Source organism: Sylvia atricapilla, chromosome 5 (assembly GCF_009819655.1).
Source record: "Sylvia atricapilla isolate bSylAtr1 chromosome 5, bSylAtr1.pri, whole genome shotgun sequence".
NCBI lineage: Eukaryota > Metazoa > Chordata > Aves > Passeriformes > Sylviidae > Sylvia > Sylvia atricapilla.
Genome location: NC_089144.1, coordinates 46787161 through 46809665, shown reverse-complemented (window position 1 = coordinate 46809665; position 22505 = coordinate 46787161). Strand labels below are relative to the sequence as shown.

General features: G+C 43.3%; 1 protein-coding gene across 1 annotated transcript in view; it reads right to left on the bottom strand.

The window, feature by feature from the left end:
- Nucleotides 1–66: 66 nt before the first annotated feature.
- Nucleotides 67–22505, bottom strand: part of UTP20 (UTP20 small subunit processome component) — a 63181-nt gene continuing 40742 nt past the window's right edge. The window contains exons 36-62 of the mRNA XM_066319367.1: nucleotides 22164–22319; nucleotides 21659–21799; nucleotides 20697–20834; nucleotides 19338–19477; nucleotides 18758–18837; nucleotides 17659–17948; nucleotides 17050–17189; nucleotides 16443–16599; nucleotides 15562–15660; nucleotides 14789–14956; nucleotides 13937–14103; nucleotides 12902–13043; nucleotides 12492–12608; nucleotides 11538–11708; nucleotides 10932–11060; nucleotides 10339–10449; nucleotides 9021–9100; nucleotides 8189–8258; nucleotides 7224–7406; nucleotides 6234–6365; nucleotides 4967–5099; nucleotides 3716–3915; nucleotides 3295–3366; nucleotides 2654–2920; nucleotides 1838–1964; nucleotides 847–992; nucleotides 67–469 (exon numbers count right to left, since the gene is read on the bottom strand). Of these exons, the coding sequence (XP_066175464.1) occupies nucleotides 314–469; nucleotides 847–992; nucleotides 1838–1964; nucleotides 2654–2920; nucleotides 3295–3366; nucleotides 3716–3915; nucleotides 4967–5099; nucleotides 6234–6365; nucleotides 7224–7406; nucleotides 8189–8258; nucleotides 9021–9100; nucleotides 10339–10449; nucleotides 10932–11060; nucleotides 11538–11708; nucleotides 12492–12608; nucleotides 12902–13043; nucleotides 13937–14103; nucleotides 14789–14956; nucleotides 15562–15660; nucleotides 16443–16599; nucleotides 17050–17189; nucleotides 17659–17948; nucleotides 18758–18837; nucleotides 19338–19477; nucleotides 20697–20834; nucleotides 21659–21799; nucleotides 22164–22319 (3912 nt within the window). The 3' untranslated portion in view covers nucleotides 67–313. The remainder of the gene's footprint in view (nucleotides 470–846; nucleotides 993–1837; nucleotides 1965–2653; nucleotides 2921–3294; nucleotides 3367–3715; nucleotides 3916–4966; nucleotides 5100–6233; nucleotides 6366–7223; nucleotides 7407–8188; nucleotides 8259–9020; nucleotides 9101–10338; nucleotides 10450–10931; nucleotides 11061–11537; nucleotides 11709–12491; nucleotides 12609–12901; nucleotides 13044–13936; nucleotides 14104–14788; nucleotides 14957–15561; nucleotides 15661–16442; nucleotides 16600–17049; nucleotides 17190–17658; nucleotides 17949–18757; nucleotides 18838–19337; nucleotides 19478–20696; nucleotides 20835–21658; nucleotides 21800–22163; nucleotides 22320–22505) is intronic.

Below are 22505 nucleotides of genomic sequence, written 5' to 3'. Positions count from 1 at the left end.
GAGGCAGACTTTTCTCTCCAGAACCAGTGTATTCACAGGCATGAATGCAGTCATCACAGAACTCACTTCTCACAAATGAAGTAAAATTTAATATAAAATACCACAGTTGTTGCCCATTCAACTGTACATGCTCCAGTAAATGTACAGGTTTGGAAAAAATTTAGAAGTTTTTATTTAAGATCCTCAATGAAAAAGGATATAAAAAATACTAATAAATACAATTGAAATATGCAAGTACTTTTTAAAACAGTAATCAGTTCTTTAGCTAGATATTACTTTTCATAAATTAATCCTTCAGGAAGGAAAAGCCTTTTCATTCCACCATTGCCAGATCTTTCAGTGCATGACTTCGATGTCGTTTGGCCTTATACAATGGGCGCAGGGATTCTATTTTTCTCTTCCTGGTTTCCGCTTTATTCTTGTGTCTCTTCAGCTTCCTCCTTGCAGCAATGTCAGGATTTGCTACGGTCTAAGGAAAAACAGGACTTTGTCAGTTCACTGACAACTAACAGCAGTCCCTGCAAACATGAACTTTTTAAGAAACTGTAAACATGAACTTTTTAAGAAACTGGTGGCTGCTAGGACAACACATGGGTGTTGTTTGGTTCCTCAAAACTGAGGGTATTCAGGCTGCTTTGCTGTTCAGGTAAGCAGGAAACCATCCCTGTCAGCCAGAACCAGCACAGGAAGCTGATGATACACAGCTTATTTCAAGTTTTGTAAAAGAACTGATGAAACTGTCCTAATTAAGGATAAAGTTCTTCCTCAAAGTCCCCTTCTTGGGCAACTGTCAAGCCTTTAGAGAAGTCTTATTTCTTTTTCTTGCAATAGAAAGTGGAATCTTACCTGCAAAGCCCTCTGCTTTTTCCTCATTGCTCTTTTCTGGTTGGCCTGTTTCTGCACAGAAGAAAAGGCCAGCGAAAAGGTCTCCAGCCCCACTAACTTCTTGAGAAGTTCTATGATTTCTTGGGAAAGGTTCTTCAGTGTTGGATCTATTTAAACAAAATTGACTTACTTAATCTTTTCAGCATATAGAACAAAAGTCAAGAGCAAAGTATGGATTCCTCTTTGTTTAATAAAGGATGGCTGCACTGATAAACCTTGCTGCACTGATAAACTGGTGCTTGTGAAATCTGCTGGTGCTTTACCAGCTTTCCTAGAGAGTAACTTTTCAACCAGGAGACCAAAAAAAATGCTTCTGAGAGGCAGAAATTTTTTTAGAAGGGTAAAGTCATCCCAAAGGTAATTACAAGTGGCTTTCTATATAGAGTCACTAGGCTTTTAGTGAAATAGGCTTTGATAGAAATGAAGATGATTCCAGCCTTGTCAGTCAGCATCCTTGGTAAGCAAAACAAGGGCTGGCTTAATTGTTGGAATCACTTGTTAATGGCAATATATTAAATAAAATCACTGGGGAAAAAAAAAAAAAAAGATACTGGGGGTGAAAAAAGGCTACAAAGAGGTTCTAAGAAAAACTGAGAGCAGGGCCTTGGTCTTTCAAACAGTTCTTCCAAGATCCTCTCAGCAAGGACTCTGTAAGTCTTGCCACCATGAGCCCACCCTTGAGTACTACACTTTTCCCATGACACTACATGCACAAGCTTTACCCACGTGGACACGGAAGCATGCCTAACTTCATTCCAGTCTTTGAATATGTAAGTTTCTATTTCAGCTGACATACACTCTCCTCCCTTCCTGGTATTTTGGTTAGACAGCAAGCAGGTCAAATTCACTGATTACAGTATCAATGCCTCAACAGACAAAAGGAATGACAGGTAGTGTTTGTACTGGGGCATAGCTGTGATGCACATTCCTCTTTGTGAGGGAAATCCCTTACCTTGCTCTGCATAGTTGCTGTTCAGCTCCCTGTAGAGAGGGGTGAGAATTGTAGGAAGGTAGGGCTTGATCCTGTCTTGCCCCAAATCCACCGAGATTGCTCCCAGGAACTTAAAGATGCAGCTTCTCTGAAAAGAAGTGTATGGGACATGAAGTAAGGAAAGCTGGCAGGAAACTTCCTAACTGAACTGCTACCAGAGGGCCATGTGTCACTGTTCAACACAGCAGGTGTTGTTTTAGACACCTGAGTCACAAACTCACTGCTGTTTCAAAGTCTTACTGCATCCAAGTACAGCCTTTAGAGACACAAACCCCTGTTGTGTGAGCTGGGACTGGTTTGGCAGCTGTTGACACTTTGAACAACAGGCTTGTTCTCACTGTCCTCAACTGAGGCAGCTGAAGACATGGAAGTTCAACATAACTCTACACCATTGGGAATCACAGAGCTTTTCGTGGTGCTCTCCTACACATCCCCTCCCCTTCTCCTAGCAAGTTACTCAACACCGCCATTCCCCTGCTTGCATAAGCCTTGTACTTTTGGGCACTGCTCTGTCCCCTTCAGCTTGGTGCCTTGGGGTTTACCACTCTTCCACCAGCCCCCAGGAGGATGGAAGCATCAGCAAGAACCAGACTGGTACAAGCCTTTCCTGAGAGCCCCAAAATGAAAGGTTTGTTTCTTCAGCACCTACCAGTCCTCACCTCAGTGCCAGCTCACAGCATCCTCTGCACCTTGCCCCCTGAAAGCAAAGAGCCAGAGCAACTCTATCTGTAGAAGTGCCCAACTCATCAAAAGCAGTGGGACTAACACTGTTTTTACCTTTAAAGGGACCTTAGGGGAATATGCTGCTTCTCTTTTCGCCATGACAGAGAGTTTCTTCATTAACCACAGCAGTGTGGCTGGCTGGCCTTTCTCTTGTGTGTCCTCTCTTTCTTCCTCTCCTTGAGCAGCAGGATCTCTCTCATCGTCTGAGACCTCCTGCTCTTCCACTTCACACCTGAGTTCTCCATCTGTCTCTTTACCTTCTTCTGAGGCAGGGGTTAGCAAGTAAACAACTTTGGCCACAAAAAGTAAATTCTTTATAACCTGAAGTGTGAAAACAGAGGAGTCAGTCACTGTGGGCTACCTCTGTAAGCACCAGGGCATGTTAAGAGCCCAGAACTGATCTGACAGAGGAACTTGCCATCCCAGGAGTTTGCAGCAGTAGAGACCCCAGTCCTACCCTGCATAGGGCTCCCCCTTTCTCTCCCCGCCACCCCTCAGCAGGCTGACACCACAGTGGGGACTTTCTGGCCCCCCAAGAGGCTCACAGCTGCTCAGATGCCCTGAGCAGAACAGCTAGCCCTGAGCCACCTGCCAGACCATCTCATCTGCCCTGAGCCAGCACCACCACACAGCAGCAGTATCCCCCAAGTGCCAGGGCCTGCTCTGTGCCCCCCCAGTCAGGCTCCTGCCCATACCTGCTCACTCAGAGACATGTCGAGGAACTTGGACTGCAGCTGATGGCAGAATGCAAACGCAAGTTCCTTCATCTGGGGAAACAAAAAAGGAGAAAGGAATGACTCCATTGAAGGGAGCTGGTAGCAGAGACTCAGAGCAGTATTTTGCAGTCACCAAAGGAAATTTGCAAGGGAGACCAAAGGATCAGCTTCTGCCTGCATCCTACAATCTAGAATGGTATTTTTGTGGTGCTGAGAATAAGACTCCAGAGAAGCCCCCTCCCAGCAGCAGAGACACCTGCTCAAATGCTTTAAGTGATGAGGACTAGACAGCAGACAAGTGACTAAAAGAGAAACGTGCATGCCAAACTATGAACTATTATTATGTCCCAGTCAGGGAATGGGCATGAGCAGAGTGAAGGAGTAGTACAGACATAATTACCTTTTTGTCCAGTTCAGCAATCAAGAAGACAATGGATGCAGACAGCTCTGCTGGTGTTTTTGTTCTCTTCCCTGACCTTCTTTCCTTCCATTTGTTGACAAGATCTTCTGGCTTATAAGATGCAAACAACAAGCCAAAGATCTCAGTGGCTGTCAGCCAGACCCAGCTATGAGGATACCACAGGTGAGACTGGACATGATCTAGGGGAAAAATAACCTCTTTCAGCAAAGGAGATGGTGCACTGAGAGCAAAAATAGAACCAGCAAAACACTCCCAACAACTACCACAGCATATGCTGTAATAAAAAGGTGAATTAAATGAACTGTGCTCATCTGCTCAGAACATAATAAAAGACTTTCTAGCAACTCAATCCAGCCAAAGCAGAGAGCAGCAAAAACCTACAGGTAGCCAAATGTCCCCACAGTGACTAGGCAAGTCATGTTTCTGCAACAACTATGGTCCCCTCAGGGACTTGAGAGACAGCTCATCTGCTCATGATGTCTGGGGACTGGCTGCTGCAAGAATTGTATCAGCTGCCCCTGCTGCGGATGGTCAAATCAAACCCCTGGAGAGAGGCCAAGGATGCTTCAGAGAAGAAATGGAGCTGCCCTCCTGTCTCACCTCTGTCCAAGCTGCCCATCACCAAAATCTGGACTAAGAGTGGTTATCTGCTATCTGACTAAAGACATTTGGCAGGCTGGACTCTTCAAAGTCACTAACCAGCCACGTCATTAGGATTGCAGCAAATGAAGCAGCAAAATAAGGACAACAATAAACCAGCCTGATATTGTATAATCTCAAACATAGGGAAATTGCTTGAATCAAGTAACTTTCAGGTCTTCACATCCTGACAGACCCACAGTATTTGCTGCACTATTATCATGTGTCATCATTTCCTGGCTGGTATGTATGATGAAGGAAATCTCATCTTCTCAGGAGAGCTCAATGTGTTCATCCAAGAGAATGTAATTGTGGTGAAACATGCAATAGTTTCCACCTATTTACTTTGGGGGTAATAGAAAGTACTTCCAAGCAACTGAGACAGAGGGTGTGTTGTTTAGATCAACCATGTAACCTTTTCCATTAGCAACTTCCCTTTCATTGCCCAGTAACTGCTGTGTGTTAGCTCATTTTGCAGAATGGAAAGCTTGTATAATAAAGTTCAGTCATTTATATTAGCATGTAAAAACCCACAAGACACACAAAGAATCTTTCCTGTAACAGCTGTAATAATTTCTTAATGATACTTACTCCAGATACTGCTCAGGACATCATTGTTCTTGGTTAATTGAATCAAGTTGCACTCTGTGATTAGCTTTTTTACCAGCACAAGAAAGCTGAATAGCAGCCTATCTGCAGCCTTCTCCTCTTCCTCTTCAGTTATCTAATGAAATCAGCAAGTCAAGAAAGATACTTATGAGAACCTGAGGACAGTGCTTGATTAATCCTCACTCGATATATTTCAGATCAACCATTCAAAAAACCAGAAGACTGACTTGTACCAAATTTCCAACATAAACAGAACAGAAGCACCTCCACTGAAGCTGTTCCTCTGGACACAATCTCTGCAGGAGATTCTATTAGAATCATTCCTCTTGTTTTTCATACAGACATTACTATAACAAACTACTGGGTTTCTAAATGCAAGCAATTACACACATTATGTCTGTGCATGTATTTATGTGGATTTGATTCTCATCGTTAGAGCCCAGCTGAGTGCAATTTGCCTGTATCACCTGGGAAGCCCTGAGTTGTTATGACAACACTGTGTATGCTGCCTGTGGGCCTTACCCTGCCTGCAACCACCAGCTGGCTTGACGTAAATTCTCAGTACATGTCACAGCACAGGGTGTGATTACACCAAATTTCTCCTCATTGCAGGTATTTTATTTTCATCTCTTGCCAATTTACAGGTCCTGAGGTTCATTCTGTCCAAGGGCAGCATGCTGAACATCAGTAACATTCATGGCCACTTCCCAGGCACAGTGACTGGGATCCCTTTGGGATTATCACATGCCAAGCAGAATCTGAGGCGACCTTGTTATTCTGAGTTAATCATGTGCACTAAAAAGATTTTCCATACAACAAAACCATGGTCTGAAGTACAGGAAGGAAACCCCTTTGAAAGTTAAAGATAACACTAGCAGACAGTAACAAGCCATGCACTCCTGACATGCAATGCTTACATAAATCTCTGCAGCTAGCAGACACATTTCCCACATTTCAAGAAGCAATATATCTGCTGGTTACACTGTACAGCTGCAGGCTCAGGCCAGGTGGCTTTGCAAAGTTTCTTTTCCCCTTGTGCTGTGACATACAACACCAAATTTGGGCATACAGACAAAAAAATATGGTTCTAGGTCAGCAAGGTCCTTTTCAGAACATACGTGTGTGTTTTGTGTCTTTCCTCAGTCCTGAACAGTAAGTCCAACTGTTAAATCTCTCCTACAGTTATTCCCTTTTTCTATTTTCTTAATTCTCTTTCCTCGAGCTTCATGCATGGAGAAAAGTTACTTACATTTTCAAATTTACTTGGGTTGATTTCTTTTTCAATCAAAGCGAGGACTGCTGCAAGCCGCCGTTCAAACATTACTCCGTCCACTTCAACAAACAAACCGCATGCCTGGGCAGCCAACCTCCTGTGTGAGCTCTGACACACAAAAAATAATGCTCCTTGTTAACCCTTATAATCAAATCCTGCAGCTCCCAAGTGCAGGAGCCAGTATCAACCCTTACTTTCTGCCTGTAGCAACAGCTGCTATTAAGAGAAGCTGGTTTTCAGAGTATACTGAAAAAGGAGATGCTGCCAGTGAGGTATGAAAGTGCCTGGCAGCAAAAGTTATCCCTGGGAATGCACCCTAAAACCGAATGCCAGAAGACCTTTTCCAGCCCAGTTCCCAACTGCAGAGATCTGGGAGCTACTTTGCAACTCTTCACAATGCAACAGGCAGCTTACAGTTACAAACCAAAACTGAACATATTAGGATGGAAACTATGAAGTGCTGAAGAACACTAACTCTACTAGTGTAGAGGGACAGAACCTAGGTTCAGCTAGATGACAGCTTATCACCCAAGCACCCAGATCAGAACAGCAGATCTGGAAGACCAGGTTTGCTGCCTTCCAGTTGCCAGCAACAGAATTAACCATGTCTTAGATAAAGTCAGCACAAAATGATGGGATCAGAAGAGCTTTAAGAAATTTGCTCAAACCTCTAATCTGAGCAAAAACTATGCTGTGAAACACCTGAGCCAAAAGTGGAACTGTTAGAAAGCCACAAAACACAGCTGGGAAGAGTCTGTAGGCTCATGTACAGCATCAGCAGGTAGGTCAGCATCACAAATATTGTGATATTTGTGCAGCTTTATGAAGCTGTATCATTTCTTGTTTTCTAAGTCAGGAACAACTAAGCCACCAACCCACCAGACCTGGTACTAGCAATCTCTCACTTAATTTTACTCAGCCCTCCAACAGAGTTCAGACCTGGTCAGTGAAAAGACCCAAGAATACCTTTTTGCTGTGAAACCACTCTGTGACCAGTGAAAACATCAGATCTTGTTTTTCATTGCTGATCTTACGGAGAAGAGATTTACATGTCAAAGCCGCCATTTTTTTGCATTTGGCTGAGTCATCATTTATCATCATCATACAAAGAGAAAGGAAAAACAGCCCACAGTATTTGTGCAGGAGATCCTAGAAAGAAACAACCATTATCAATTACAAATACCTAAGGAGCTTCTCAGCATTTGAAGAGAAAAAGAGGGGTATTTGCTGCACTGTATTCAGGGGCAGTGTTAGCTCTGAGTGAGCCTCATGTCAAGGCAGCTGAATTGCTAAAATGGAATGACTTTGTTGTTGGAGCATACAGGGAAAGCACATCAGCCCCAGCCCTGCTCTGACTCACTACCATATCCCTGGGTCAGCAAAGTGAGTGTGAAACCTTAAAGCTCTCACTGAAATAGGTTTAAGTCCTCAGCATAGCAGCAATCACCCAAATGCCCTTCTCTCAGAGATTGCAGCTCTTTGCCACTTTAGAGAGGAACCCAGGAACCAATCTGAAATCTTGAACTGTCAGCACAGTCAACACACCAGTTCAGTCAACAATCTCTCATGAATATTGAAAAGCCCTTACAGTGAGAAAACTCTAGACTTCACTTTCTATTCCTACCCCATTTCCTAAACTGGTTGTGTTTCTTCCTGGCATAAATTACGATAGAGTTTATCCAAACTCCAGCTGACACAGCTTTATTTTACTTGCAAACGGAGCACATTAGGCAAAGAAGTACTGCAGACTTTCCAGCATGTAATTTCTCTTTTGGAGCAAAGCCAGGTTCTTTGGAGATAAGTGAATGTTCTGCTCATGATAACAGATAATAGGAACTAGCAAGTGCTTCCAAAATAAACTGCTCAGAAAATGCTGTTACTGCAAACCACAGTAACTGCTTGATTCATGGAACACAGGGGGTGCCCGTTACCTGTGGGAACATGTCAAGGAGGTAGGCAATCATCTCCAGTGCAGATTCCCTCCCAGTTTCATACTCATACCTGTGAAAAAATAAAGGATTAAATGTTAGAGATGAGTTAATCCTCCTATGAAGTTGCCAAAAATTTACAAGAACAACCCATTCCAGGAACATGCACTGATGGGCATCCTTCTGCAAAAGCTATCAGACCTGGCCTGATACTGCGGACAAGAGAAGCAGCAGGCCCATCAGCTTTGTCTGTCAGAGAATGAGCACAGGGACATGAACAGACCATGAAACGTAGAGCTGGGGAACCTGGTAAACTTCTGTCCCCTTGAGGAAGGGAGGGGTGAAGCTCAGGAGGAGGTTGGAGGCACAACACTCCTGTGGAATCGGTACAGTTGTTTTAACTATGCCTGAAATTGCACTTGAGATACTGCCATGGGATAGCAACCCCCTATAAATGCATCTTCCTTTATTCCTCCTGGGTTTTCCACTTCACCTGTGTCCTAGGGTGACTTTATGATGATTCACAACTAGTGGAGGTGGTTAACCACTAAGCAAACATTTGTAAATGAACCTTTTTTGGTTCATTTGTATGTAAATGAACCAAAGAACCTTTGTTTACAAACAGACAAAGAATGTAATCAGCTGTGACAGAGATAAGAATAAAGGATATGCTTAATCAAACAGCCTGTTTTGGGAAAAGGGAAGTATTACAGAAGTAGGAAAATGAAGACTTCAGCCGTGCCTTCTGCTCCTTACCAGGAGCTTTTTGGCACACTAGTGTAATATTTAAAAACAAAGTTCTGTTCTCACAGAGATGTCAGGAATATAAACTCACTCCAGCTGTGCGAGCATGAAATCCAAGTTGGGTTTCAATTTGTCACCAAGGGGATAATCCAGAATGTATTTTAAGTAAATCTGGAAAGAAAAAAACAAAAATACAGAGAGGAGTTAAAATAAACACTCAGGTAAACCTGTAAAAAGGTTATGAAAAAAATTTAGTGATGGAACAGCTTATGAGAATCATCCCTTTCATCCCGTTCCTGTTACACAAAGGGTTAACAACTGCTGCCAAGCTCTGTGCCTGGAACAGGATCAGTTTTTAAAATACTACTGTGGTTTGCACAGGCATCTGTGAAGAGATCCTGCATCCTTCAGAATCCATCCTGTAACTATGAAAACTGCGTTTTGTGCCCCTACTGCACCCGTATCCCAATGCTTGAGACAAAGTAACCAGTTCTGTCTTTTGGTTGGTTTTACCTTGAAAAAAATGAGGAAATAGAGGGAAGGAGGTATGGATTTGTTGCTTATCCTGGGGTTTAAAAGAGAGCAAAGCTTAGTTACATAGGCTTAAAGGCCTCCAGACAAAGGACTGTGTCACTGCTGCTAAGCAGTTCTCCTGTATTTGGCATTGGTGAGGTTGCACCTCAAGTACTGTGCTCAGTTTTGGGCTTCTCACAGCAAAAAACACATTGAGGTGCTAAGCAGCAATGAAGCTGGAGAAGGGGCTCTTCACAAGTCCTGTGAAGAGTGGCTGAGGGAGCTGGGTTGTTTGGCTTGGAGAAGAGGAGGCTCAGGGGAGACCTAATCACTCTCTACAACTGCCTGAAAGGAGGCTGTAGCCAGGTGAGGGTTGGTCTCTTCCCACATGACAAATGACAGGACAAGAGGAAATGGCCTCAGGTTGTGTCAGGGGACATTTAGATTGAATATTAGGGAAAAATTCTGCACTGAAAGGGTGGTCAAGCACTGGAACTGACTGCCCTGGGAAGTGGTGGACTATTTAAAACAGGCTGGAGGTATTTAAAAGAAGTATAGATTCACCACTCGGGGACACGGCTTAGTGGTGGATGGGGCAGTGCTGGGTTAAGGGTGAGACTCAATGACCTCAAAGGAACTTTCCAACCTAAACAATTTTACAGTTCTAGAAAGGCACACCACAGTCCCACTATAGTCAAGGAGTCTGGGATGCTGCTATGCACCAGTCTCAAGAACTGAAACCAGATAACAAGGGGAATAAAGATCAGTAAAGAAGGGGAAATGGAGTTCAGGGTTCGGCAGGGCCAAGGGACGTGTCTGTGAGAGCTAGGATGGCCACACTAAGCCCTCTAGCCTGTTAAGACAGCTGTAAATAAAGTGAGAGACTCTTCACCAACCTGCCTGCACTGGACTCGCACTGGCTCGCTCTGACCCATGATGGCCAGCTGGGCAACCTTCTGCAGCACATCATCAATTTCAGGGACAATCAGCTTCCTGGATAAAATAGCCTGAAAATGTGAAAGCACAGCTGGAGTCACATCCTTTTGCTTCCACAGTGTGAGATGCAGTACTACAACCCAGACTACACTGGTAGTACCTTAACACTGACTTTTTCACACACACACAGAGCAACTCAAAGAAAAAAAAAAGAAAGAAAAAAAGGAAAAAAAAAGGATGGCTTGCACATCCATATCTGTTTCTTTTGGGCAACATAGAATACCTATTCTAATGATCAGAGATTTGGTTCTTTAACAAAAACATACTCTGATCCAAACACATCCTCATACACACCGAATATTAAACAGCCTCCCAAACAATTTTAAACAAGTCACACAGTAAGGTTTTGTTGACTTTTCCTCTTATAACAAAGAGCTTTAACAGCTTTTTGTAGCTTGTTCCTGATGTGAGAATGTACAGCCTTTCACCAGGAAGCAGAATGACTGCTATTCCAGTGGCTCACAGAACGCCCACAACTGCTGCACAAAAATACCTTGAGAAGGCCAAAGGCAGTGGCTTGGCGTGATGAATCATAAATGTCTTCTTCAGCAAAACCAAGCAACACTTGGAGCTGTTTGCTTGTTATCTGACTCTTTGCATTCTTCACAAGTATTGTTACGCACTACAAAATCAAATTGCACATTGTCAATACACATGCAGTGCCATAGAATAAAGGTCCATGCCAAAGTCTGATTTGATTTATATCACTTCAGCTTGAAAAGACAAACTGCTGCTCTAGAACATGTGGCCAACACTATTCTTATCACATTTTGCTTTCAGATGGCAATTCTGAGACAAAAGTAAACAACTGAATTGCCCCCTTCCCATGTCTCACTTCTCCAAGATACTACTACAATGAAGAAAGAAGGCAAACATGTTTCTAGAAAGACATTTCTTCAGATCCAAGCTGCATTTTTAGGGAGCAACTATCTTTAAATCTGTACTTGGGAAGAATTAACAAGGCCACATATTCCTCACTAGCTTATGATCTCCAGACTACCTCTCCAGGGACAGCTGCAAGGGGGATCTGTAGCTGGAAGAGTCTCATTCTAGAAGGTTAATCCTAAAGCAGAAATGAGCAGAGCTGGGTCTGACTTACTTTGAAACAGCTCACAACCAGGTGGAAATTCTGGCCTTTGGCTATTCCTGTCTTGGCAAACTCTTTTAGCAAGATGAAAAGCTGCTTGATCAGTGACTCCATATTTGTATTGACAGAAGGCAAAGGGAACTTTAAAATCCATACCAAGCACTGCAGAGCACCAGTAATCACCTGGAAGAAAGAGCCAAAGGACAGCATGTGGGTACAGTGACACTGAGAGAACTCTTCTCACTCTTTTATGGACATGGTCAGGCTATCTATAATTGTGATAAAAGGCAACTAGCTAACAAACCCAACCCCTCTGAAACCATTTTTAAGTAATACAAAGAGTTTCCAGTTCTAAAAGTCTATCTGTGATTCCAATATTCTATAACTTTGATTTTACCAGGTAAAGATACTAACACAGCATTGTTTTAGTAGATGGAAAGAACACTTTCTGAAGCCGAGCAGCCTTTAAGACACAGAAAGCCCCACTCCAAGTATCTGACAGGATATGAGGTATGCCTTCCACTCTTGGGAAACTCAAAGCTAACTCAAAGATTCTCTAGGCCCACTCAAACCAAAAGCTGTTCTAAAAAGTGGCTGCCTACAGTGCTAGGAATAAAGACTTTGGAGTTGGATCAAAAGAAACCACAGTTGTGACAAGACTGCTCCCAGCAGCTACAAGATCTCATGAACATCTTCATAGTCTGTAAATTCTTTGCATGAATATTCTCTAGAAGAACTTGCCACAGTTAAACCTGCAACACAGAGCAGATTATTCAGTCCTCCATCAGCCACAAGCCTCCATTGTGATCACATGTCCTCAAACAACTTAATTTGCACATCTACTAAAGCAGGTTTGAAAAACTGGTGGCTTTCTCTTCTCTTGCAAGTCACCTGCAAAATGACACTGTGGGCAGGAATTTCTTAGTACAGCAGAGAGAACAGACAGACTTCAGCTCAGAACTGTACCTTGACATCCATAGATTTCAGGCAGTCTATAAGCAGCTGAACAAAAGGGTCTAACATTTCCAAAGCATGCTCCTCAGAAGAGTTTACTTTGGATCTCTTCAGGCTCATGTGCAGTAGCTGTCATAGAAAAATCAGGACATACATCTCAAAATCAGCCAGAACACAAAAGAGCCAAGTGAGGTCCCACTACTGTTTCAAGTTATAATAGAATTTATGCCGTATCCCACCCAAATATTTCAACAGGCTGAGCACTTTTTATAGCTCTCTAAGAGGCCCCACTGGAGTTAAAATATACAAAATGAGGTTAAGGCTAATGGCTGTGCTATTAAAACAATACATCCAGAATACTTTTCTTTGCACACTCTTAACAAAATTTTGAAGGCAAAGTTTTTCATCTGAGGAGATCTTACCCGAAGTCCTGCATCAACCAGGATATATGTGTTAGTCCTGCTGCTGACACGTGCTTTCTGCCCTCCTCTTGTGGGAGTGGGCTGGAGCAGCAGGCAACTCTCTGGTTGCAGCCGAGGATCTGGAGGAGGGGTAGCTTTTTTCCTGTAAAGCAGTGTATGTATAAAGGAAAATATTCAGATATGAACCCTCTCCACAACAATCCTGCTGTTGGGAGTAAGAAGAGCTGAACTGTGTTCAGCTGCTTCCCACACAGCAAGCAAAAGCAGGTCACAGACGAACCACAATGAAATAAAACCAATTTGAAAGCCGCATGACAGATGGGACTCAGACTTGAGGACAATGCCGCTATTCCAGAGATAATGCACAATCATTTGTATAACATCTTCACTTTTTTCTTAGTGGACAGATCAACTTTGGAAGTTCCTTCAAGCAAATACTCTTCCTGTCACTGCCCACTGCTCTTCTTTACTGATATTTCAGTTACTTCAATTACTGATGGCCTACAAACACTGCTCCAAGAAGTCCACAAACAGCTGTCAGATCTTAGGGAAAGCCAGCTTATATAACAGCAAATGCAGGACACCCAAACCCAGCTCTGAGCAGTGACACTACCAGATGGAGAGAAAATCTGATGGTCTCCTCATCTTCTGCCCCAGCAGCAAAGCGATAAAGTGAAAGCCCATGTTTTCCCTTGTTCCTGGCCCCATGGAAATGTTTGCAGCCTGCATCTAAACACTGTCCCTTCATCCAAACATCCAAATGCATGTTATCAACTCATCAGGCAGTGAAAAAGCCTTGCTGAAGGTCCTGAGCACTTGCAAGAATAGATTCCCATGAGTTTCAACAAATGCTAACTCCCATTACTAAGTTTTCTCCTTGCCCTCTGACTGCCCAAATCATTCAGCAGTTACACTGAAAACAAAAGGGGAATGAAAGCAAGGAAACTCTCATGCATTTGATCAACTGGATTTGACAATTGCCATTTTTGCAAGCAAATCAATACTAGACCATCTGAACAACATCCTGGAACTCACTTGGCCTTCTCAGTGAGCAGAGGCAAATTTTCACTGATGAGACCATGGCTAAGGAGGAGAAGAGATTCTGCTTTCATGTCTGAGTTGAAGATCAGCCCAGCCATTATGTGATTCAGTGCCTCATGCACCTTCCGGACTATCTTCAAGCTTGTAGTGCTCTCCAGAGTCTGCAAAGGTAAAATAATGAGAATTTAAGAGGACAGCCTGATGGCAATTATTTGTTATCTGTACTCAGAAATCATGGGAAAAACTCAAGCAATTTTTCTCTCATCACACTGTCACAGTCCCCAGCTCCTTATGTGAACAACATCCCATTGCATCAGCTCTGCACCAACATCCCTTCCTTCTTCTCCAGCCTCTTGTCAGCCTCCAGCCAGTTCACCTATTGCCACCAGGACACAACAGCTAATGAGCAAACCAGGATTCCATTCCTGTGTGAGCTTGCACTTTGCTAAAAATCTGCATCTTTGAAAAGGCAATTATTGCACATGGATAGATCTTGGATACATTTTGTTGACATTTCCTTCATGCACAAGAGATTAAACCACAGAGCAGCCTTACAGGACTTCTAAGCTCCAGAGGAAACAAGAGTGGGAGAGAGCATGGAGAACTCACAGTGAGATGTTTCCACTCTAGCAACAGTTAAAAGCTTCCCAGAATGCCTCTCCCTACCCTGGACATCAACATAAAGGGTCACTTTATGAGCTGGTTGCACACTGCTTTCCCAAAGGAAAATGGGAGGCCAAAGCAAGATTCCACAGGTGATTTCAAAGTAGCCAGCCAGAGGCTCTAGAAGTACAGAACTGAGAGTCCTCCAAGTTAGAAAGAGAGACTCTGGCTGACTTTTCTTACCTCTTTCAGTGGCAGAATAAGTTTTGTCACCTGGCCCTTTCCAATGAACTTTCCAAGAATTTCATAGGAATCGTAACTCTTGTTTTTGCGCGCTTCCATGATCTTGGAGACAATTCCCTTCACTTCTTTCTCTTCAGCTACATTCCCAAACAACTCTTGGTTGAAAATCTTTGGGAAACAGGCAAGAGAAGTGAATGAGAGAAAAAAAGGAGGTTCTTCCAGTAGCAACAGAACAACACTATTTCTCCCCACTTACAGAGAAAACAACTCTCCAGGTTTCCTACAAATCATGTCTATCTTTCCTTTGTCAACACAGAACATCCAAGTTTAAGCACACCAGATGAGAACACTGTTCTTACACCCCTCTGTTGTGTTGTGATACAAGGAATGGGACTGCAGTCAGACCAATACATCCCAATATACCCCATCTGTGCGGCCAGCTGAGTTCCTGGGCTCTATGGACTGTATTGAGAAGATGTCTGCTGGCTTTTGCTCAGCCATTTAGAGTACAGGAAAACACAGGTATCTTGATTTTGAATCTATCCCCTTTTGGGATGCAGGGCTCAGACACATCCCCAGAGATACTTGACTTCTCTCTTCTCCTGATTCCCCTCTACAATGGGGTCGACTGATGCCTTGTGTGTTCCTTGGCAGTACACACACAACAGCCTGGTTTGTCACCAAGTCAGAGACAACCTACCAAAACCCTCCCCTCCCAAAATATGTCTAAGCACTTCATGATGCTTTTTCTTTCAGTCTTGAACAGCTTTTACCTCAATCAGGATATCTAAGCAGGGGTCCAAATCACCAGCACTGAGCCTGGTAGCAAGGCCCTTCAGTAGCAGGTTCACAGTGAAAGTCAGCACATGAAGCTAGGGAAAAAGAGAACAGATCATGCTTCCAAAGTTCTGCACTGAGCTCTTTAATCATACATTGTATGGGGACACATCACAAGTCACACACTGCACTCGAGCTCTCATTATAGGGGAAAAAAAACCTGGGAGGATGAGAATCCATGTAGTGGCAACAGGAAAAGGTTCCCTGTCCCACCACGTACTGGCAAGAGGGCTGGAATCTCCTCTCTTCCCAGTGCTCTTACTGATATTTTTAGGCTGCTCTAATTGGTGCATTCACTGTTACAGCAGCTAGAAGCTCATGCTACTCCACTGTGGCAATTCAGATGAAAAATGATTCAGATGAAAAATGATTCTTAACCCAAACCATGGAAAGAGGAAAGATGAATTAATAGCTTTGGGTCTTGATCTAGGAAGCAAGCCTTCAATTAGCATCACCACACACTGTCTGTACAGTCTCTGTGGCAACTCCCCTCAGATACTGCATAGCCCTTATGATCTTACTGAAAGATTTCCTCCAATCTTACTGGAATCAGAAATATGTCTTTCCCATTCATACCTCAACTCTTCCCTAGGAAAATGGCTTGGACTCTCAGTTCTTTGAGGGTAAAGATCCTTATTTGACACTTGGCATGGCATAAGAAAGACTGATGTAGGCATTTGCAACAGTATTTACTTGCATTATACCAAGCTATTCTATCAGTACGAAAAATTTTTGATAGCAAGTTTCCTTCGGATTCTTCTCTCAATACATTATAAAAAGCCTACAGAGAGCAGAAGAGAAACAATTTCAGCATTACCTGGTAGCCATGGATGAGCGCAGACCGCATCTCCTTTAAGATATACAGAAGGTAGTGCACTCCCAACACTTCTGTGATTTTAATGAGGGTGTTACGGGCAACGTCCCGTATTTCCTGAAATCTGTTTCTCAGAAATGTGCAGACTTTCAGTAGGATGCTGGAAACAAAGACAGACAGCTTTGTTCATCTCCAAGCAGAACAGAACTAATTACACTGCCAAGGAGGCTGCTTTTCAGGTCTGTTTGACAACCAAAGTTGTGCTCACAGCCAGCCTCACAGAGAGGTTTTACAGGCTTTCAAACACCTACTGTCCTTCAGAACGTTTTACTGATTGTCCTTTCTTTCTGTACACTATTCTTTTCCCCAGCACAATCAGCCCTGCCTCTGCACCCTGATCCACAGCTCTGCTCTTAGGTAAGGATTTATACAATTCAAATGCCGAGGTGCAGAGGTGCATGTCACTAGGAATAGGAATTTCCAAAAGAAGTATTTAAGGTCTGTTAGGATGTCTCTCTTGACTTCCACCATGTACATAACCACAGCCTGAGAAAGGTGCTTGCACAATGAACAGCCCCACTGGGATTTAAGGAGCCCCACAGGGATTTACCTCGGTAGGTTAGCTTCCATCACTTCCTGGGGAAGGCACTGCATCATTCTGACCATTGCAAAAGCTAATGGAACACGAACTACCTCATCATCATTCACAACATTGGATTTCACAAGCTTGTGCTCCTCGTCTCTTTTAACCTTTTTAAGAGAGCAAGACACAATGCACTTTTAATATACAGAAACAAATCCTGCATTTTCTCAGCAGACACTAGAAGAGGCCAGTACAGCAGGCTGCTATCCTCTGGTAACTGCAGGAAAAACCCAGACAGCTAAAGGACAGGTGAGACAAATCCCCATGTTTTCAATACAGAGACTAGGCTGGTGCTAGCAAGTGGCTGAGAACTCTTCAAGAGGTTGCAGAAAGTGAATCATTTCACTTGTGTAGTTTGAGACAGTTCTCAGCAGGGAAGTTAAGATACCACATCTACACTGACCAGAGAGTCTGTCAGTAATCTGCAAAGGCCATGAAGCCTTTTCTGTGCTTTCAGATGGCCTCTCTCCAGTTACATCTATTTTTTAAAGTGTTACATCTTCACTGGCGCTGAGGTATTATCCCAATCCTTTAAAGTAGAAGCCCATAAATGGCTAGCAAATGTCAACTCCTCACCTTTGCAATAATACACCTGTGCAATTTAGGCAAGATGTTGACTGTAACTGTTTCTTGAATGTGTTTGATCAGACACTGAAGCTCCTCTTTATTTCGGGGTAAGAACGAAACAGGTTTGGGCACTTGTTCAGCATTTTCAGATGGTTCAGCTGCTTGCTCAGGTTCTATTGCCTTCTCAGAGAGATTTTTCCCATTCTTTTCTTCAACTTCCTCCTCTTCCCCTTCACTCTGCTCCAGCTCCATGGCTTCTTCAGCCTCCACCACTGGCTCAAGGTCCATGGCAGCAGCTTCTATCAAGTAATTGCCAAAAGTACAGGTAAATACAGGAGAACACAAAACTCGAGCCCCTGAGACTCTCATGACAGCTTGGTTCTAGATAAAGCCCCTACCTATCACCCAGTGACAGCAAATCAGCAATAAGCATCAGGCTTCTTCTACTGGGAAAAGAAGCTCTGGCTTGCTGGTTTCTGATAACCATCCTTCAGGGCCACGTTTAAAGCAAAAACTACGTTACTCTGTGTCTGTACCCTCTAGTCAGCTTAGCAAAGGTCAATGTGCTTGAACTGTTAGAGAACTGCCATTCACTTAGAACCGAGGATTTCACAAGACAAGAGGAACCAACAAGCACAGACGTGAGATAGCCTCCTCCTTCACCCAAAGGTCCCAAAACAGGTAACCGCAACAGTGAAGAAGCTGAACATATGATTTCGTCCCATGAAATGGCGAGGGAAGCAAGGTGAGGACGTCTTGGCTTGCAGATAACCATGAGAGCAGCCAAAATCAAAGACCTCAGATGTGTCAGCAGCCACATGACTGGGTGCAGACCTTGAGAACCACAGAGGTTCTGGGTTGTTTTGGCTTACAGATGCCTGGAATGGAGTGGTAATGTGGAGATGATTCCCTACACCTCTCCTGACTTTGTTAACACACAGGAGGAAAATCTGCACTGCTCCTAGGGAGACAAGTCAACACTAGCTTCCAGTAGGCCTATTTTAAAAAGATGGGAGTAGCTCATGTCAAGAGCAAACCACAAAACTTTGATTAGCTCCATTTGAGCAGTTTGAGGTAGTGTTTTTACAAGCAGACACAAAAAGCTCACCTTGGTTGTCAATGGTCACAAGCTGCTTTTCAAGCGTTTTATGGTCGAAGTGAAAGGCTTCCAGCACTGTCTCTAACAAGCTGCAGAAGAAAAATGTGAAGAAAGATCAGCCCTCTACACAAAAAGCGGATGCATATACAAACACAACAGAAAAATCTTACAAGAACGTTTTGGAAAACATCAGATTTAGTGGCATTGCACTGTAAAGAGGTTTATTTTCAAAAACTCAGAAATAAAAACTGGTTACTTCTCAGCTACATGCATTCTATGACCTAGCTCACTGTGAAACCTCACAGAGAGTGGTACTGGAGCAATGGAGGTGTCCCAGGAGCAGGGGTAGCCTGACAGAACTGCTGCCATGCATTCAATGAGACATGGTGTAAGAAAGTTATGACCTGTTAAAACCTCACAGTTGCAGGCAGCCAGCCATGCCCACCTTCACTTGCCTAAATCCACATCGAAGTCCGCAATGTCTCATCTCAGGGAAGAGGTTAAAATCCACAGGATGCTCCTAAAACCACTGACTTGTGCCTAAGCAGTCTTTAGAGAAATCCAGAGCAGCATTGCTCATGGTACTCACCTTACTCCCAGCTTCGTACCGATCTGTCCTGTTTGTAAGACATGGATGAAATGCTTTAAGTGGTACAAATATGCTGACCATGAAAGATGTCGGCAGACAGCTCCAACAACTTCAACCGAGGCTGTTACCATATTTTCATGCTGCTCAAAAGAGAGAAATTCAGTTGCTGTTAGCATTCAAAATAGTCATGTGTCATCCTTTACTTAAAGCAGCAAGAGATAGAAATAATGTCTGTCTAGGGAGGATGCCTGGGATTCAGCATTTTCAGATCTCATCCTTTGAGAGATGTTAGGAAAAAAAAAATCACAGTCCATCATCAGATGGACTGCTTGGGACTCCAGACCCACATCCTCCAAATCTTTCTGCACACATTTAACTTTTCTTACATACTTAAACCCATGGGCTCACTTGTGTTAAGAACTAAGAACAAGAACCAATGCATCCAGACACAAACACATGGCACATTGCTGGGCTATGCTGATCAACTATAAACTAATTTAAGATGTGAAATAAAATGTGTCTATTGCTTCACCAAAGTTTCAATCAATGCATTTTACTGCCCTCTGGTTGAAGAGCTACTCAGTCACTCTACTGATGGGCACAGCCTGCACTGCTGCAGGGGCTGGGTCCTGTGCCTGAGCTCTAATTGTTTCAGCTTCAGAACACTATTTCTGACAGTAAGCAAATTTGACATTTACTTGGCTTGAAAGAAGCAGGTCTGCTGTTCTCCTGGTAGCGTGCAGGAAAGTGCGAAAGTGTAAACCCTTGCTTTTCAAAGCCACAGGTGGAAAGTCTATCCACACAGACATTACAAGTAATTTCACTGAAAGTGACTAACCAAATGTCACCCTTCAGATTTTAATTACAAAGCTGCTATCGATCTCAGATGTTTTCAACCAATTTCTGCAGTTTCCCTCTAAATCCAGAGCAAACTGTATTTATTCCCACCTCTGTTACTAGGCGCAGACTATATTCCCACAGTCTGCTGTCAAACAGTAACCAATCTCACACTTAACAGAAAAAAGTTTGGAGGCAGAGGGGAAAAAATAAGAAGCTGATTACAAAAAATAAAGACAAAACCCCAAGTAAAAAACCAAAATGAAACAAAAAAACCTAATCCAAACAGTTAAGAGATCAACCTTTGAGAAGCAGGACAAGTTTAGCAGATACAGGGCCAGGCCCAGACTGCATTTGTGCTTTCTAAACCCTCTTTCTGCCACAAAACCAGCACAGCATTTTTGTTTACAACGGAGACACTCATTTCACAAACATATCAGCCATCTAAAGAGGTTAGGTTTTTAAGGCAAATAGTATATAATAAAGGTGAAAATATTCAAGCATTCAATTTAAAGAGCTTACCTTAAGCATTTTTTCACTGAAAAGGGCAGTTGTAGCATAAGGCATGATGTAGTTCTGGAGGGATTTAGAAGACAGCACAAGCTTTTCTTCAGTTAGATGCTTTGCCAGTTTCCTCAGAGCTCGTGCCCTCCTGTGGATCTGAGTCAGACATGGGAGACAGTGAATGAGACGGTCCTTGAGTCACAGCATGAGAGAGCACCTACATCCAGCAGTTCTGAAAATGTCCCAGCTTTAGGTAATGGCATAAACATATCACACTAATTTCCAAGGCATGCCTTTTTCCCCAAATCTCTGGGCTTTCACTAGCCTTTTGCCTCAATAGACATTTCAGGTCAATGGCATTGTGGATTCACAATCATAAGACTGTGCTATCTTAAGGTGTTAGACAAGGGAGGCAACTACAAACAGTGGTTGCTGCAATGACCAGAGATGCAATGAGATGCAAAGACCAGAGAAAATTACAAGTTAAAGACTTACAACTTTGCGTGTAACAACAGATACAGCAAAGACTCTCTCAGATTACATCTCTGAAAGCAGAAGAAATGTATTTCATACTGCAAGAAAAATCAGGAGACCAGGGTTTATGTAACATTTATATTGCAAAGGTTTGTGAATGGGAAGGGGCTGCAGAGCCTCCAGACTGAGAGCAGCATGGAGCAAGCCAGAAAAAACAGAGACCTGTTCCATGCCTGTGTCAGAGGGACCTCCAGGATACTGCTGAGTGTGGGCTATCATAAACCCAAGACACTTCTAGATAGAAACGTGACTTGGATTCTCAATCCTGATGAATCACCGCAGTCCTGATGATGTCCACATCCCACTTTTTTATAACGGTATCTAATGACACAGGTTCAATTTCTCTGCAGACAACATACACATGCTTTGCAAAACATACCCTCACAGTAAGATGCTTTTGCTTGGCAGGGGGAGAGAGGCACTAAGAAATACCTGCTGTCTTTTACCTGCATGTGTTTCATGTTCTCAAAGAAGTCCATGTCAGGATCATGGCGGTTGGTCAGCTGGACCAAATCCTGGAATTCGGGATTTGTTGGGAACGTCTGAATGAGGCAGGAAAGCAGTGACGTGTAGTCCTGCTGGATGCTCTACAAATAGTAAGCAGTGAATGTTAAGTATCCCTTGGAGAGACTGCTACATACCTCTGAGAACAGTAGCATTGTCATTTACAAGTGTTTCAGTCAAAACAACAAATGCACCTATTATGGACTGCATATAAATTAAAGCCTCACTTCCAAAGAACAAGTTACAACTAAGAAAAGCTGAACAGCAGCAGAGAAACACAGTTAATTTATATATATTTTTTTATTTTATAAGGTTTCAAATGAAGGGTAAGTTTATAGTGGGTACCTGCGCTTCTTATCCCACTAGTGGACTCTGAGAACTCACCCAAAAAATGCCTCATTATCCTGAAGATAGTAGGAAATGTGTGATCAGATACCACTGCCTTACCTCAGTCTTACTCTTCAGACCCCTTCTCACAGACTCCAGGAGAGTGTGATGGATTAGCTCCTTGTACTCATCTTCTGTGTGGCTGATTTCTGCCAGTCGGTGGATGAAAGTGGTCAAGCAAAGGCTTGCATTGTCACTGAGAGCCATATCCCCGAGCTGAGTGGTTGAAGAAATGGCACAACATGAGTCTGGCTGTGACACTTTTTTCCTCCCAAAAGCCTGGACAGAACAGTACCACTGGACACAACGTAACGAGTCCTGCGGAGACTCAGAAACTCTTAAGAGCTTTCCTATAGAAGTTCCAGTCCTAAATTAAGCCCTCCCCCCGCCCCCCCCCCAATT